Genomic DNA, 12,696 nt, shown 5'->3' on the forward strand with positions numbered 1-12,696 from the left:
CCCCCCCCTCCCGGTCTATTTTAGTAACTAGGTCATTAACCTTGACCTTAGAGACGTCTAAAACCTCTATTGCACATCTTCATATCACAGGGTGTCACAACGTCAAATTTCAAAAGCATCAGTCTTTTAATTTCTGATACAACCTCCGGAAACGGATACGAAAGAGTGGACGGACGGACACCTCGGTTCATATAAGGATCCCAAATCTCCTATGCGGGGCCCTAAGCACATGACAATATTACAAGTTTATTTTAAGGATCCCTGTCCCACTGTGGGTTGTCGTACAGACAGTAGCCTCCCTTTAATGTCGTTTAAGATAACCGGGACAGTATACTTCCGTTGAGCAGGTAGTTCAATAGGTAAGAGCGACAGTATACATTTTGTTTTTATTCCGTCTTTATTATTTTTCTTAAAAGTCCCGTAAGGTATGGTTTTCTTTCCCGATATGATTTATCAAAGCCATACCTGATTTATCAAAGCCATACCTGATTGATCAAAGCCATACCTGATTTATCAAAGTCATACCAATAGAGAACAATTAAGTTTACAATACGTAGTGACAGTTTTTGACAGTGGTATGGAGAGTAGAGTTTGTAGAACTTTGGACCAATTGAACATGGTTCACGTTGTCCGTATTCAAAGTAGCCACTGGCTATTTTTATTTTCAACTGGTTACTACAAAAACAATGTAGCTGCTAAAATTCTAAATTGGCTACAAGGTTTAAAAAAGAAAAGACTGGAAAGTGTGTATTTTTGTCTAAGAAAACGATCAACTAGTCAAATAATTGCTTTCGTAACAAACATATTTTCGTTCTGGTTAGCAACGCGTTGTTTAAATCTTCAGACGTAGCTACCAGAGTTGATACCGGAAACGATTTCCTTATCCATCAAATTACCTTGAACAAAATGTCCGTACGATATGTCGTTACATAGCCGTGTATTTGCTTGGATATTTAAGGACGCCTGATGAAATAGAGTCATTCGAATTGCAAATTTCACAATATCACAATACGCTATCGAAACATTTCGATTTGTCTGACTGAACTCAATAAACATCTACGAGGCTTTCCGAATGTATAAACATCAACAACAACCCGTGTGCGCTTTCTGAATTCGACATGTAATTGGTTTTACTTGACTTACATAAGGATAAGGAGAAAACACTATCGATTTTTTGCAGACTCAATTATCTAGGAAAAGGAGATTTCTGCTAAACGGAAAAGCATGCGTATGAATACCACTTATCGTTTGTCTGCGGTTCTTAAATACCGCGACGCGTCACGTCATCCAGCAAAACGTCGCCAAACCGGAAGTGCGTCTGGGCAGGAAGAGATGGTTTATGGGCTTTGACATAGACAGCTGTAAGATGTATCGTTCGTGCCAAGAACTACATTTTGGCTGTCAAATCCTTTCCCTAACGAATAAACTGTTAATACCATTCGAAATATACGAGTTGGACATGTGTTATCCATGTTTAAATGACCACATTTGCATATCCATGCTCATTAGGTTCTATTGAATCGTTAAACGAAAAAGTTGAAATCGAATCTTCTTTCTTTTTTATTAGATTTTTTTTATTCATTTATTTATCATAATTTTATTTACAATTTTTCCCCTTCATTTTTAATATAAACAGCAATTTTCTTTCTTATCAATCAATAAATAAATAAATGCATCGTTAAATTTCAGGCAAATGCCTACAAACGCCAGCGTAGACGGCCTACGTGTATATTTCTACATGTCTTGACAATACGTCTTGAGATATATTAAGAGGTGATAATAATTTTTATCAGCGCGTGTTTGTGCGTCACTGTCGAGTACTGAAACAGCAGGCCAGCACGAGAAGGCCCGTTCTGACCTCGATCTGATTTCAAGAAACATCGTCTTTCTCGAGACCTCCTGGTCTCATTCTGGTATCGCCATGAAAACACTAGTCACGTTATGATCTCGTCATGAAACGTTCTCCATTTCAAATAACGACACCAAGTTGACCTTGACCTACAGTGCTACACAACGTATCAATTACAAAACTGTTTGCAAAATCAGAGCCTCAAGTCCTTAGGGCCCCTAAATCAACTCATCTGGGTACGCCAGTCTCATTAACCTGTCCCGACACGTGACTCAACATCAGTCTCATCTACCTGTCACGTCACGTGTCTCAATATCAGTCTCATTTACCTGTAACGACACGTGACTCATCATCAGTCTCATTTACCTGTCACGTCACGTGTCTCAATATCAGTCTCATTTACCTGTAACGACACGTGACTCAACATCAGTCTCATTTACCTGTCACGTCACGTGTCTCAATATCAGTCTCATTTACCTGTCACGACACGTGTCTCAATATCAGTCTCATTTACCAGTCACTTCACGTGACTCAACATAAGTCTCATTTGTATGTCACGTCACTAGCCTTAATATCAGTCTCATTTACCTGACCCGACACGAGCCTCAACACTAATCCTATTAAACTGTCACATATCCTGTCTCAATATCAGTCTCATTTACCTGTCACGTCACGTGACTCAACATCAGTCTCATTTACCTGTCACGTCACGTGACTCAACATCAGTCTCATTTACCTGTCACGTCACGTGACTCAACATCAGTCTCATTTACCTGTCCCGTCACGTGACTCAACATCAGTCTCATTTACCTGTCCCGACACGTGCCCCTCAACTCTAATATCTTATTTACTTGTCCCGACATGTGACTCAATATGAGTCTCATTTACCTGACACGTCTCTTATCTCGATATCAGTCGCATTTACCTGTCACGTCACGTGACTCAACATCAGTCTCATTTTCCTGTCGCGACACGTGACTCAATATCAGTCTCATTTACCTGTCACGTCACTTGTCTCAATATCAGTCTCATTTACCTGTAAAGTCACGTGTCTTAATATCAGTCTCATTTACTTTCTCACGACCCCAGTCGCAACAATTCGAAAATGTTGGACAAATTATTAACTCAGGCCGAAGCGGCCTTCGTTAATTATTTTTACCAACATTTTCTCACCCTCGTTATATATTCCACCATAATGCACGCACATATGTTGATTATTTCTTAAATACTGTTACTATAGACGTTGGCTTGTATTGTGTAAGTGACATTACTGTAACAACAGGCGAGGACGTTGTTGACGAACAGCAGTGTGTATAATGTAATCTCAGGACAAATGCAAGGCAAAAAGACGCGACTAGAAATACAAACAATCAGACTAATGCACATAGTTATACGTCTAGAGAAAAACCTAGTTTCCATACATATATGTTTTTATAACTCGTGTCTGGAATATATTTGTAAAATGATGATGCATTGCTTAGTTTACATATGCAATCCAGAGTGTGCGTCTGTCATCTCACGTAGCGCATGTTGTGTCACATAACGCGCAGCTCTTTACGAGTTCATGGGGGTCAAAGCTCAGAAAAAAATGTCTGCGTCATAACACGCCCTGAGCAATGCGAATGTACTTTAATGAAGAATGACAAACATGACAGTCGCAACAGGAACCGGAAACCTCGGCACAACCAGACAGGAACCGGAAACCTCGGCACAACCAGACAGGAACTCCTATCAATTAAGGCAACTAGACAAGGTATTAAAACCCTTTTAGGACAACCGCACAAGGAATCGAAACCACTGGTGCAACAAAAGGAAATCCAAAAACCTATAGGGCATAAAGAGCCCTAGGGACAATCAGACAGAGAGTCGGAAACCCAGAGCAACCAAACAAGAAACCAGAACCCCTGGGACAATCAAAGAACTAGAACCAATTGGACACACCACACACATAACAACTGGTGCAAACAAAGCGGAACCGGAACCTCTCATGTAACCAGAACCCCTGGTGCTACAAGACCATAAACCGGAACCTCTCATGTATCCAGAACCCCTGGTGCTACAAGACCATAAACCGGAACTGCTCATGCAAACAGACAAAGATTCGGAATCCGTGGGGCAACCAAGCCGAAAACCGAAACCTTTAATACAACCAAACGAAGAACAACAAAATCCACTAGGGCAACCAGAAAAGGAACTGAAGTTCCTGAATAACCAGACCGGAATCAAAACCGCTGATGCAACCTGACAAGGAACCCTGAACCCGTGGGGCAACCAAACGGGAGACAGGAACCGTGATGCATCTAAACAATTTATAAGAACACCACTGATGCAGCCATGCAGACTAACAATAACAAACCCCTGGTGCAACCATACCTCAAACTGAAAACCCCTTATAAAACAGGAAATGTAATCAGCACCAATCAGACTCTTAACAATTGGACCTGGCCACCGAAAAACGACACTGCCAGTTCCGTTTATGAATCTACTTGATAAAACAGTAGACACAATTGTATGAAAATCAAGTTACATCTGTGTATAAATTTCAAATCTCTAGAGCAAAACAAAATGAATATTAATTGTTTTTAATTGTTTTTACAGTAAACCATCTATTGCAGTATCATGTTTTTCGTTATTTTTTCTCTCTTTCTGTCTTTCTTTAATGTTTTTGTGTTCGTTATGGATAATTCACAATTTATCAAAAACTTGTTAATCTTGGCAGAATTATGACTTCGTTGGCAAACAACGTCAACATGTTGCGACAATGAAACACTTACGTGTAGCACTAACCAAGTAAGTCGGGGCGACTTTACTTTCGAAAATGATTAGAAACAACGACTTATATCGTTACACATAAACATATTCTTCTAAAACTGAATGTCCCGTGTGTTTCGGTTGTGCTATTTTCGTCCTTTTTTATTTGCAATTGTTTATGACTTCGGCAAAACATACTTAAACTAAACGACGTTGTCTGCTTGTGTTAGAAATGAACAATGCTGTTTATATTCCACTGCATTCTCTTAGAAACATTATCCGACCCAGACACGTAATTCATCGTTTTAAAAGGCGTAGATTTAGCACAAAAAAAATCAACAGAAGAGAAAACCAGACACATTCTAAAATATGGTTGTGATATAACAATAAAACGCAACAGAATCAATCAGACAAAACCCGATATGTTTTCAAATTGATTTCAATTTCATTAAAAAAAACAGTGTGTGCCGTTTGGGATGTTATGGTCTTCGCTACAGCTTAGCACAAGACGATGACGTAGAACGTCTAGTTTTGACGTCACTTATATCAGTTCTACCTGGTCGGTGATCTTGGCCGATATATTCGACTTACCCCTGAATTATTGCATAACATCACTGCCTAAAACTTTATTAACTGCGACAAACGGACAAGTGTACTCGTCCAAATATTTTTTTGCGTATACTAGCCCTAATCGTGACTAATGGGCCCATGCGGTTATGACGTCAGAAATTGGCACGCCGTGCGTCAACACTCGCGATTAAATTGCATTTTGTGTGCTAGCGTTACAAAGGTCATCCCCGCCAATAGTAAGGCACGCTAATGGTTTTATCGTAAGACGTAAACCTGCCGCGACACTGCCGTCTCAATATCACTCCAAGAAGTGTATAGTACAAGTAATTAAAGCAGAGTCTATAACGCAATACACAACAACAAATTTTGAAAAAGGAAAACAAATAATGATGAGTTTTTAATCTAGGCATGTTGATACTGAAGTTTATGCGATATTTTCGAGACAGTTCACCTCTTTGAAAGCTAAAAATGTTTTAAGACATTTACGGATCAATAAGGAAATTAATTGATAACAGAGGAATTATTAGCACAACATGCATTTGGTTTAGTCATTTATAAATCTACTAGGAAAGTGGAGTAGAACAGTTCACATATAAAAAGGTATATACAGTAAGCCAGTTTAAACAATATACCGATATACAAAGTACACAGGTGTACTCAATACACCGGATACACTACACCGGTATACACAAAACACCGGTATACACGAAACACTTGTATACACCGTACACCGGTTTACACAGTAGCCACGTAAACACAATACACCGGTATACACAGTAGCCAGGTAAACATAATACACTGGTATACACAATCCATAGGTTTACACAATATACCGGTATAAACAGTACACCGTTATACACAATACACCAGTTTACACAATCCATGTCTACACAATACACCTGCATTAACAGTACATTGGTATACACGATACACCAGTTTATACAAACTGTTTACACAATACACCGGTATACACAATACACCGGTATACACAACACAACAAGATACACAATGTACATTTTTAAAACAGGAATGCTGGTAAACCAGTTTACACAATAACCGGATACGTTTATTTGAGTAAACTCAATACATATGGGGCCTGTTTGTTTATACGGAATAACTGATTCGTCTGTTTTTAAATGTAACATTTTCGGGTATAAATCCTGGCAGACCTGCAAACGTTCATGTAGGCCTTGCAATGCTTTATCAAGGCTCGCCTGAAAGCAGCATCAGATTACTAGGTCCGAACTTATTTCTAATTATTATATAAACGAACAAATCTGGTCTAACTGGTCCCAAACCGTTTGGATCGCGATAAACAAAAACGGCCAAGTATACACCTGGACATATTTTGTTCATAGTTAACATTTTGAAATCAATATATAGCAACGTCAGCTGGCGCAAACCAATCAATTTAGATTTAAACTCCCCTTGAACTTTTCCAATTATGAACTAAGGAAGTAATAATTTATAATGTTTTCTAACATATGCCATAAAGATCACTATTCGTTTGTTTAATGCTTTACTTCCTCGTAACAACTGGGTCGTAATACATAGTTTAATGTCTCTGAGCATTAAACAAGGGGAGAACACCATTATACAGAGAGTCCTATACAACGTGACTCGTTCGGCGCACAATATGTTTCAAATCTAAATTCATTAATACCTTTAAACTAGTATATCAATTTACAACTTCTCATTATATCACAGTCTTTCTTATTTACAACTGGCCTATTCGTTCCCGGAACCTGACGTAATAGCGATTACTGATGACGTCATATGTCATAACGATTACTTAAGAAGTCATACTGATTACTAACTACGTAATACTGTGTACGATTTTTCTGAATTGCAATATCGATTGTGACGTCATAATCTCTACTGAAGTTAATGGTGTAGCGAATATGTGGCGGCAATGCATGCATTCATTCTCTTAATGTTATGTTGATTTTAGAAACGTAGTTTTTCACTTGTTTACCCTTTAATAGCTGCATGCACTACTCACCAACATGCTCCTGGCATGTTAATGTTCATGTAAAATCTTTATTCTTTCAACATTCTTGCAAGATCGCCTGTTCGATATTATGAAAACGAAGTTTTAATTATTTTCGTTCACATAATTACCCTATTATTGTGCCTGCAAACCATGTCAATACGACAAAAGCATCGTCTGGCTTTCACAGAAGCGGAACCAGACTGTACCAGGTTAACACCTGCCATCACAAAACCGCTTACATATTTTATATACATAAAAACAGTTCAGTGGCGCGTGATACACCAATGTGACCCTCTTCGGTCACATGTCCTTAGCAGACATATTTCTCCCGGGGTTACAGCTACCTGACTTACTGAGGTGTGACGCCTTCAGAACTATCTGAAGAGGCACAACATGCATCAGATATGTTTATTTAAATATATTTGTACAGCGTACCAGGCTACTACCACTATTTCAGTTTTAAGGCTAAGCTTCTGTCCGATAACTTTTGACCTGCTCATTACTGTGTTTATAACATAAAACTTCACCATAAACAACCGCTGGTGTCAATAAAGTTAAAAGCGACTGCCGCTAATTGTCATTCCCAATTTATGGGTGCTAAAATATTGATAGGTTTTGTTCATGGTCACAGAGGGACCTGAAAAAAGACTTGGGGCCTGTTTATTTATGCGGAAGAACCGGTTCGTTTGTTTTCTAATGTAACATTTTGGTATAAATCCCGGCGAACATGCAAACGTTTATTTACGCAGGCCTTGCAAGGCTTTGTCACGGCTCGCCTGATTACTGGGTCCAACCTTATTTCATAACCGAACAACTCTGGTGTAACCGGTTCAGCCGTTTGGATTGCGATAACCCGAAGCGGCATTGTAGACTATAAAAGCACATCTGCTGTTATTGGTTTAATGCAAATGAACTTCCGGTATGTCGACGTTTGTGGTTGAAAAGAAATACCGCCAATATACCTGTATGTATATCTGTATCGGGAATGATTCGGATGATTTACCGGTCATAACCAGGTCACACACTTGGTGAGTATTCGTCTCGAGTTCGGAGGTCCCGAGTTCTACCCTCTTCTGTTACATCGGTGCAAAATAACACCCCTGTTTCAAGTGCTGTGTGCACTGGGCAGAGAATGTTGCAATAAGTATTTTGTTCGCGGGTTGAACACTTAGAAAGAAGATGAAATGTGTCGCGGGTTGAACACTCAGAGGGTGAATAAGTACATCTTTCATAGATATTTCCCGTGCTGTATGAAGTTCTCGTTTCGATTTTCCGTCTGGCCTATCGCATATTTCACGTTCTATTAAACACATACAGTAACGCTCTATTTTGCACGGTCTGGTTTAATACCTTATAAATATTAAAATCAGTCACGTTAACCTATTTTAGTATCAGATACAAATTCAAGCAAATATAGCAACACTTGTAATGTTGTACTGACAGAAAGGATAATCAACTGACCGACTGATACATTCAGGGTTAATTCAGTTTGACATTTAAGTTCTTGGTGAAGTTAAGCATAGGGGAAAGTGACCGAATTAAATGTATCTTCAATTGGGTATATTATCAACACCATCACCTTTCACATCCTCCTTGCATGAAAGAAAAATAACACCAATCTTTTAACAACGCAATATTTATCATTTTGCTGCTGCATTAAGACCCACAGATCTGTTATATTAACCCATAATCTAACATCGACTTTTTTGCCAATATATCAATTATTCTGCATAACTTATTCACCCCTACACATTTAAACTGGACTTGCCCAGTCTTTGATTTGATAAGGTTCAAATGTGACTTTAGGGCTTAATTGGTTAACACGTACTCGTTACGAAACAATTAAGTTTCGATAACGAGTTCAACTTCCGCTCGCAGCCGTATCTGAATCAGTAAAACGCTTGATCTGCTACTGCAAGGTCTATGTATTGATCTCAAAATGGGTAAATGGGATATTCGGAGTAAGAATAAAATGTACAGACGAGTTTTCCTGTTTGGCGTATATGTATGGAGATATCATCATGGTGATAGTACTACAAATCAATAAATCTACTTAATATGACACAACTTGTGCGATCGTTCATGGGAGGACAGGAGTCAAGTCGACGTCCCTTACATAGCTATAGCACTAAACAGTCGAATGTGGTTGAGAGGAAAATAGTCAAGAAAACGGATCCGATACTTGTTGGATGGTAAAACGGTCTTTTGTAAAATATCGTCTTCAAATTTGTAAAAACGTTTTGTACACCGGTTCAAATAGCATCAGTGAACTTTTTTCGTGTAACATTTCGATGATATCCTACTAATATCAACGAAACTTCAAACAAACAGTTCTCCGATTGTGTTTCATGAACCTTTATAAAACGGTGCAGAGTTTCCTGGGGAAAATTGTCAAACTTTGAACATGCATACCGTACCCCTCCCTCTTCACAATAATTGAGGTTTGTGACTGGAAGCAAGAAGGTAGTTAATGTTTTGTGTAAAGATAGTTTACAGAAAATTTACAATGTGTATCTACCTGATGCCGTCCTGCGACGAACAGTTGACGCTTGCCCCCCGGGACAGGAGAAGATGGGCGATGCCCCGGTGTCCGCTCACACAACTCTCGTGTAGAGGCGTGTAACCCGCGTTGTCTCGCACATTCACGTCTACACGACCAGATTGTACGCAATGGAGAGCAATCTCCTACAAAACAAACAAAAATGTCTTCAGTTCAAGTTCAATACAGCAATTGGTGAAAGTAATTTCTCTTGTTAAAATAATGCAGACGTCAAATTCGACTTCCTTAGATCTTGATAAAGTCGAAATAAGTTCGCGTTTTATTACTACGAATTAAAGGTTTAAGTTTAATTTCGCAAAGCATTCACAAAGTTTTCAAAACCTTTCAGTATTGTTTCATATCAAGTGTCAATCATAAGCTATATTAGTAACATTGACGGGACAGGCGAAAATCAGTTCAACTAACCGTATGCCCCATCCGGGCCGCTCTGTGAAGAATGGTTTCCCCGGTATCACGACATACAGCAAGCTTCTTCACTTCCGGCGGAAGTGGGTATGACCCATCGTTCGAGGATTCGGCCTTGGCGTCAAAAGACGAAGCTTCCAAATGTTTATCGACGAAAGGAAGAGGACCATCCGCAGAATCAGTCACATTCCCGACGGCCACCAAATGACTCGGTTGTTCCTGGCATTGTAAAAATAATATTTCATTTTTTTTGTTATTAATATTATTTTGATTGCAGGATGCCATATCAACTTGACGATAACTGGAACGATTACCGTCTGATTACTGTTTAGTAGCATCCCATTATTATACCTCTAGTGAATTTCCTGTAATCTAATTGTTCATTTCACTACCATATTCGCTTTAACATTGAGTGAATGGAAGGGTGCTTCCAACGAGCGATAGTGTCTGTATGGCAGTACAGTGTAGTGAATGCGCAAAGATGTACGTACGGTTCGTTCCAGCCGCCATGTTTGTCTTTCGGTATGATAAAATACGAAGCGAAGCTTCGCGTGACAGTGATACCCTCGGGGCGACCCTAGACACTGTCGCTTTCTTATGAATGTAGTATTCATATATTGTTACATATCACAACGAACTGTTTGACAAGAAAAGATTGTAGCGAACCCTTAAATACCCGGAATCCACTGAATATTGTCAAGACAGACGAAGATGACTCACGAGAATTTTCCATTTTCTTATGCATATTCCGTCGTCAAAATCGAAAAGTTCGGCTTCACAACTACCCTAGAATATGTCAATGACGAAATCTAGAGCTGTTTACGCGTCACCATGCGGATGATAAGAGTTAACTATAGTCCGATGTCTTTGACGAAAATTAGAGGAATCGCACGACAGCGCAACGGTAAAATCGACAAGCTTTGTAGTTTTGTGTTGCTCTGTGATCATTTAAGGAAAGATATCTTGTGATTTGACATATTTTTAAATAAAACCAATTAAATAGTTTACCGCGAGCCTTCGATATCGTTATATCAAATTGGTGTAAAGAAGACACGTTTATTGAGTGAGATGCTTGGATTGCGAGGATGACACATTCAGGATTGTATTTTTAAATCATTTACAACACTTTATAATTAGGAACACAAATATATTTGCGGTTCATTAAATCCGGAACATATGTCCAATTTATCCTGCAACCTTCCAAGACTCAATAAATTTATGCATCAATCAATTTAATATTTTGTTGACTTCCTGCTATATTACCCACCTGTTGCTCTGTGCTGTGCTGTCGGCGTTGATCGTTCAATTTCCGCCTTGCTGCCTGTCCTCTGCGCCTTGCACCCTCGAGCTTATTATCGAGTTCAAGGCGTTTTGAGCGAGCGCCGTTGGCGTCCCTGAGCGTGGTGGTTCGAAGTTGGTACCCACCGCGTCTTGGACTATGTCTGCACCCAAACCGTAGGTGTTTCGGTTTGAACAGGAGTGTCATCATCAGACCCCCTTTACTCTTTCCGCTTCGGAGAGTTTGTCTTAACGCCGAACTGGTGTCCCCGATTTCCCACATCCCGGAATGGTCCGTCTCCGATTCCTTATTTCCATTTTCCCCGGCAACCTTCCCAGATTCAGAAGAATCCTTGTTCGTAGCGGCCTCCTCTGTAGACAAACGTCTCTCTTGAGCCAACTTCTCTTGCTTTTCACTCATTCGACGGCAAATCCGCCGCGCTGTTTGGCGCAAACGCTCCCGTCGCTTGAGCGCCTTCCGACATTCTTCGCGCGTGAGTTCTCGATCATAAGCTGCATTACGGTCGTAAGTCGGCTTCTTACCTGAAATAATTCAACACATCGAGAATAAGTTACTGTACAGTTGGCTGGAAGGTTAATTGTAATCGAACGCACAGCATCGATAATAGATTATGTATATTGAATGGTGAATTTGGTTTTAACATGGAAATTTCAAGGAAGAAACTTTTTTTAATATTTCAGGCTATAATAAAAATCATTCTCTGAATAATGAATAAAGATGTCGCTGTTTGGATGATCAAAGCGACTTGTGTTTGAACGAACAAAATAGAACGGGAAGGGACAAACGATGATTGTGCCGGAACTAACAACAAGATTCCCGTTCTGACATGTTTTTCTGTACATGGTGTCATGCTAATCAGAAACCCCCTGACGTATTTTACATAGATAGCTTGACTAAAAGATTACCACATACCCGCTGCCTGGGTTCGAGTTCGGGGTTCAAGCACCTTTGGTTTGAAATCAATGAAACCCTTGGGTTTGGCGATCTTCTTTTTCTTCTTTCTCCTCCCGATCCATTTCTGTCTTCCTGTAATCAGAGTTTAAGCAGCATACTAATGAATTGTGTTTTAGCTTTCATGAGCACTAGATATTAGATACTATGATACTTTATAAGACTTGAAAGTTTTTCAAGAAGGTGTGGTGCCTTATGTTTTACACACGAATTCCATGAATAGAAATATCAGAAATTTAAATAAAAGAGTTCCTATAGAATAGAAATATCAGAAATTTGAATAAAAGAGTTCCTATCTAGTCTAGCTGGTATTGTGT

General features: G+C 39.4%; 1 protein-coding gene across 5 annotated transcripts in view; it reads right to left on the reverse strand.

The window, feature by feature from the left end:
- The window catches only part of LOC110458360, a 69,369-nt gene that overhangs the window by 19,235 nt on the left and 37,438 nt on the right, over nt 1-12,696 (reverse strand). For all 5 annotated transcript variants that reach the window (XM_021510023.1, XM_021510018.1, XM_021510019.1 and 2 more), the window contains exons 6-9: nt 12,341-12,454; nt 11,396-11,949; nt 10,129-10,347; nt 9,682-9,848 (exon numbers count right to left, since the gene is read on the reverse strand). In XM_021510023.1, the coding sequence (XP_021365698.1) occupies nt 9,682-9,848; nt 10,129-10,347; nt 11,396-11,949; nt 12,341-12,454 (1,054 nt within the window). The remainder of the gene's footprint in view (nt 1-9,681; nt 9,849-10,128; nt 10,348-11,395; nt 11,950-12,340; nt 12,455-12,696) is intronic.

This window comes from Mizuhopecten yessoensis, unplaced genomic scaffold (assembly GCF_002113885.1).
Source record: "Mizuhopecten yessoensis strain PY_sf001 unplaced genomic scaffold, ASM211388v2 scaffold9561, whole genome shotgun sequence".
In the NCBI taxonomy this organism is placed as follows: domain Eukaryota; kingdom Metazoa; phylum Mollusca; class Bivalvia; order Pectinida; family Pectinidae; genus Mizuhopecten; species Mizuhopecten yessoensis.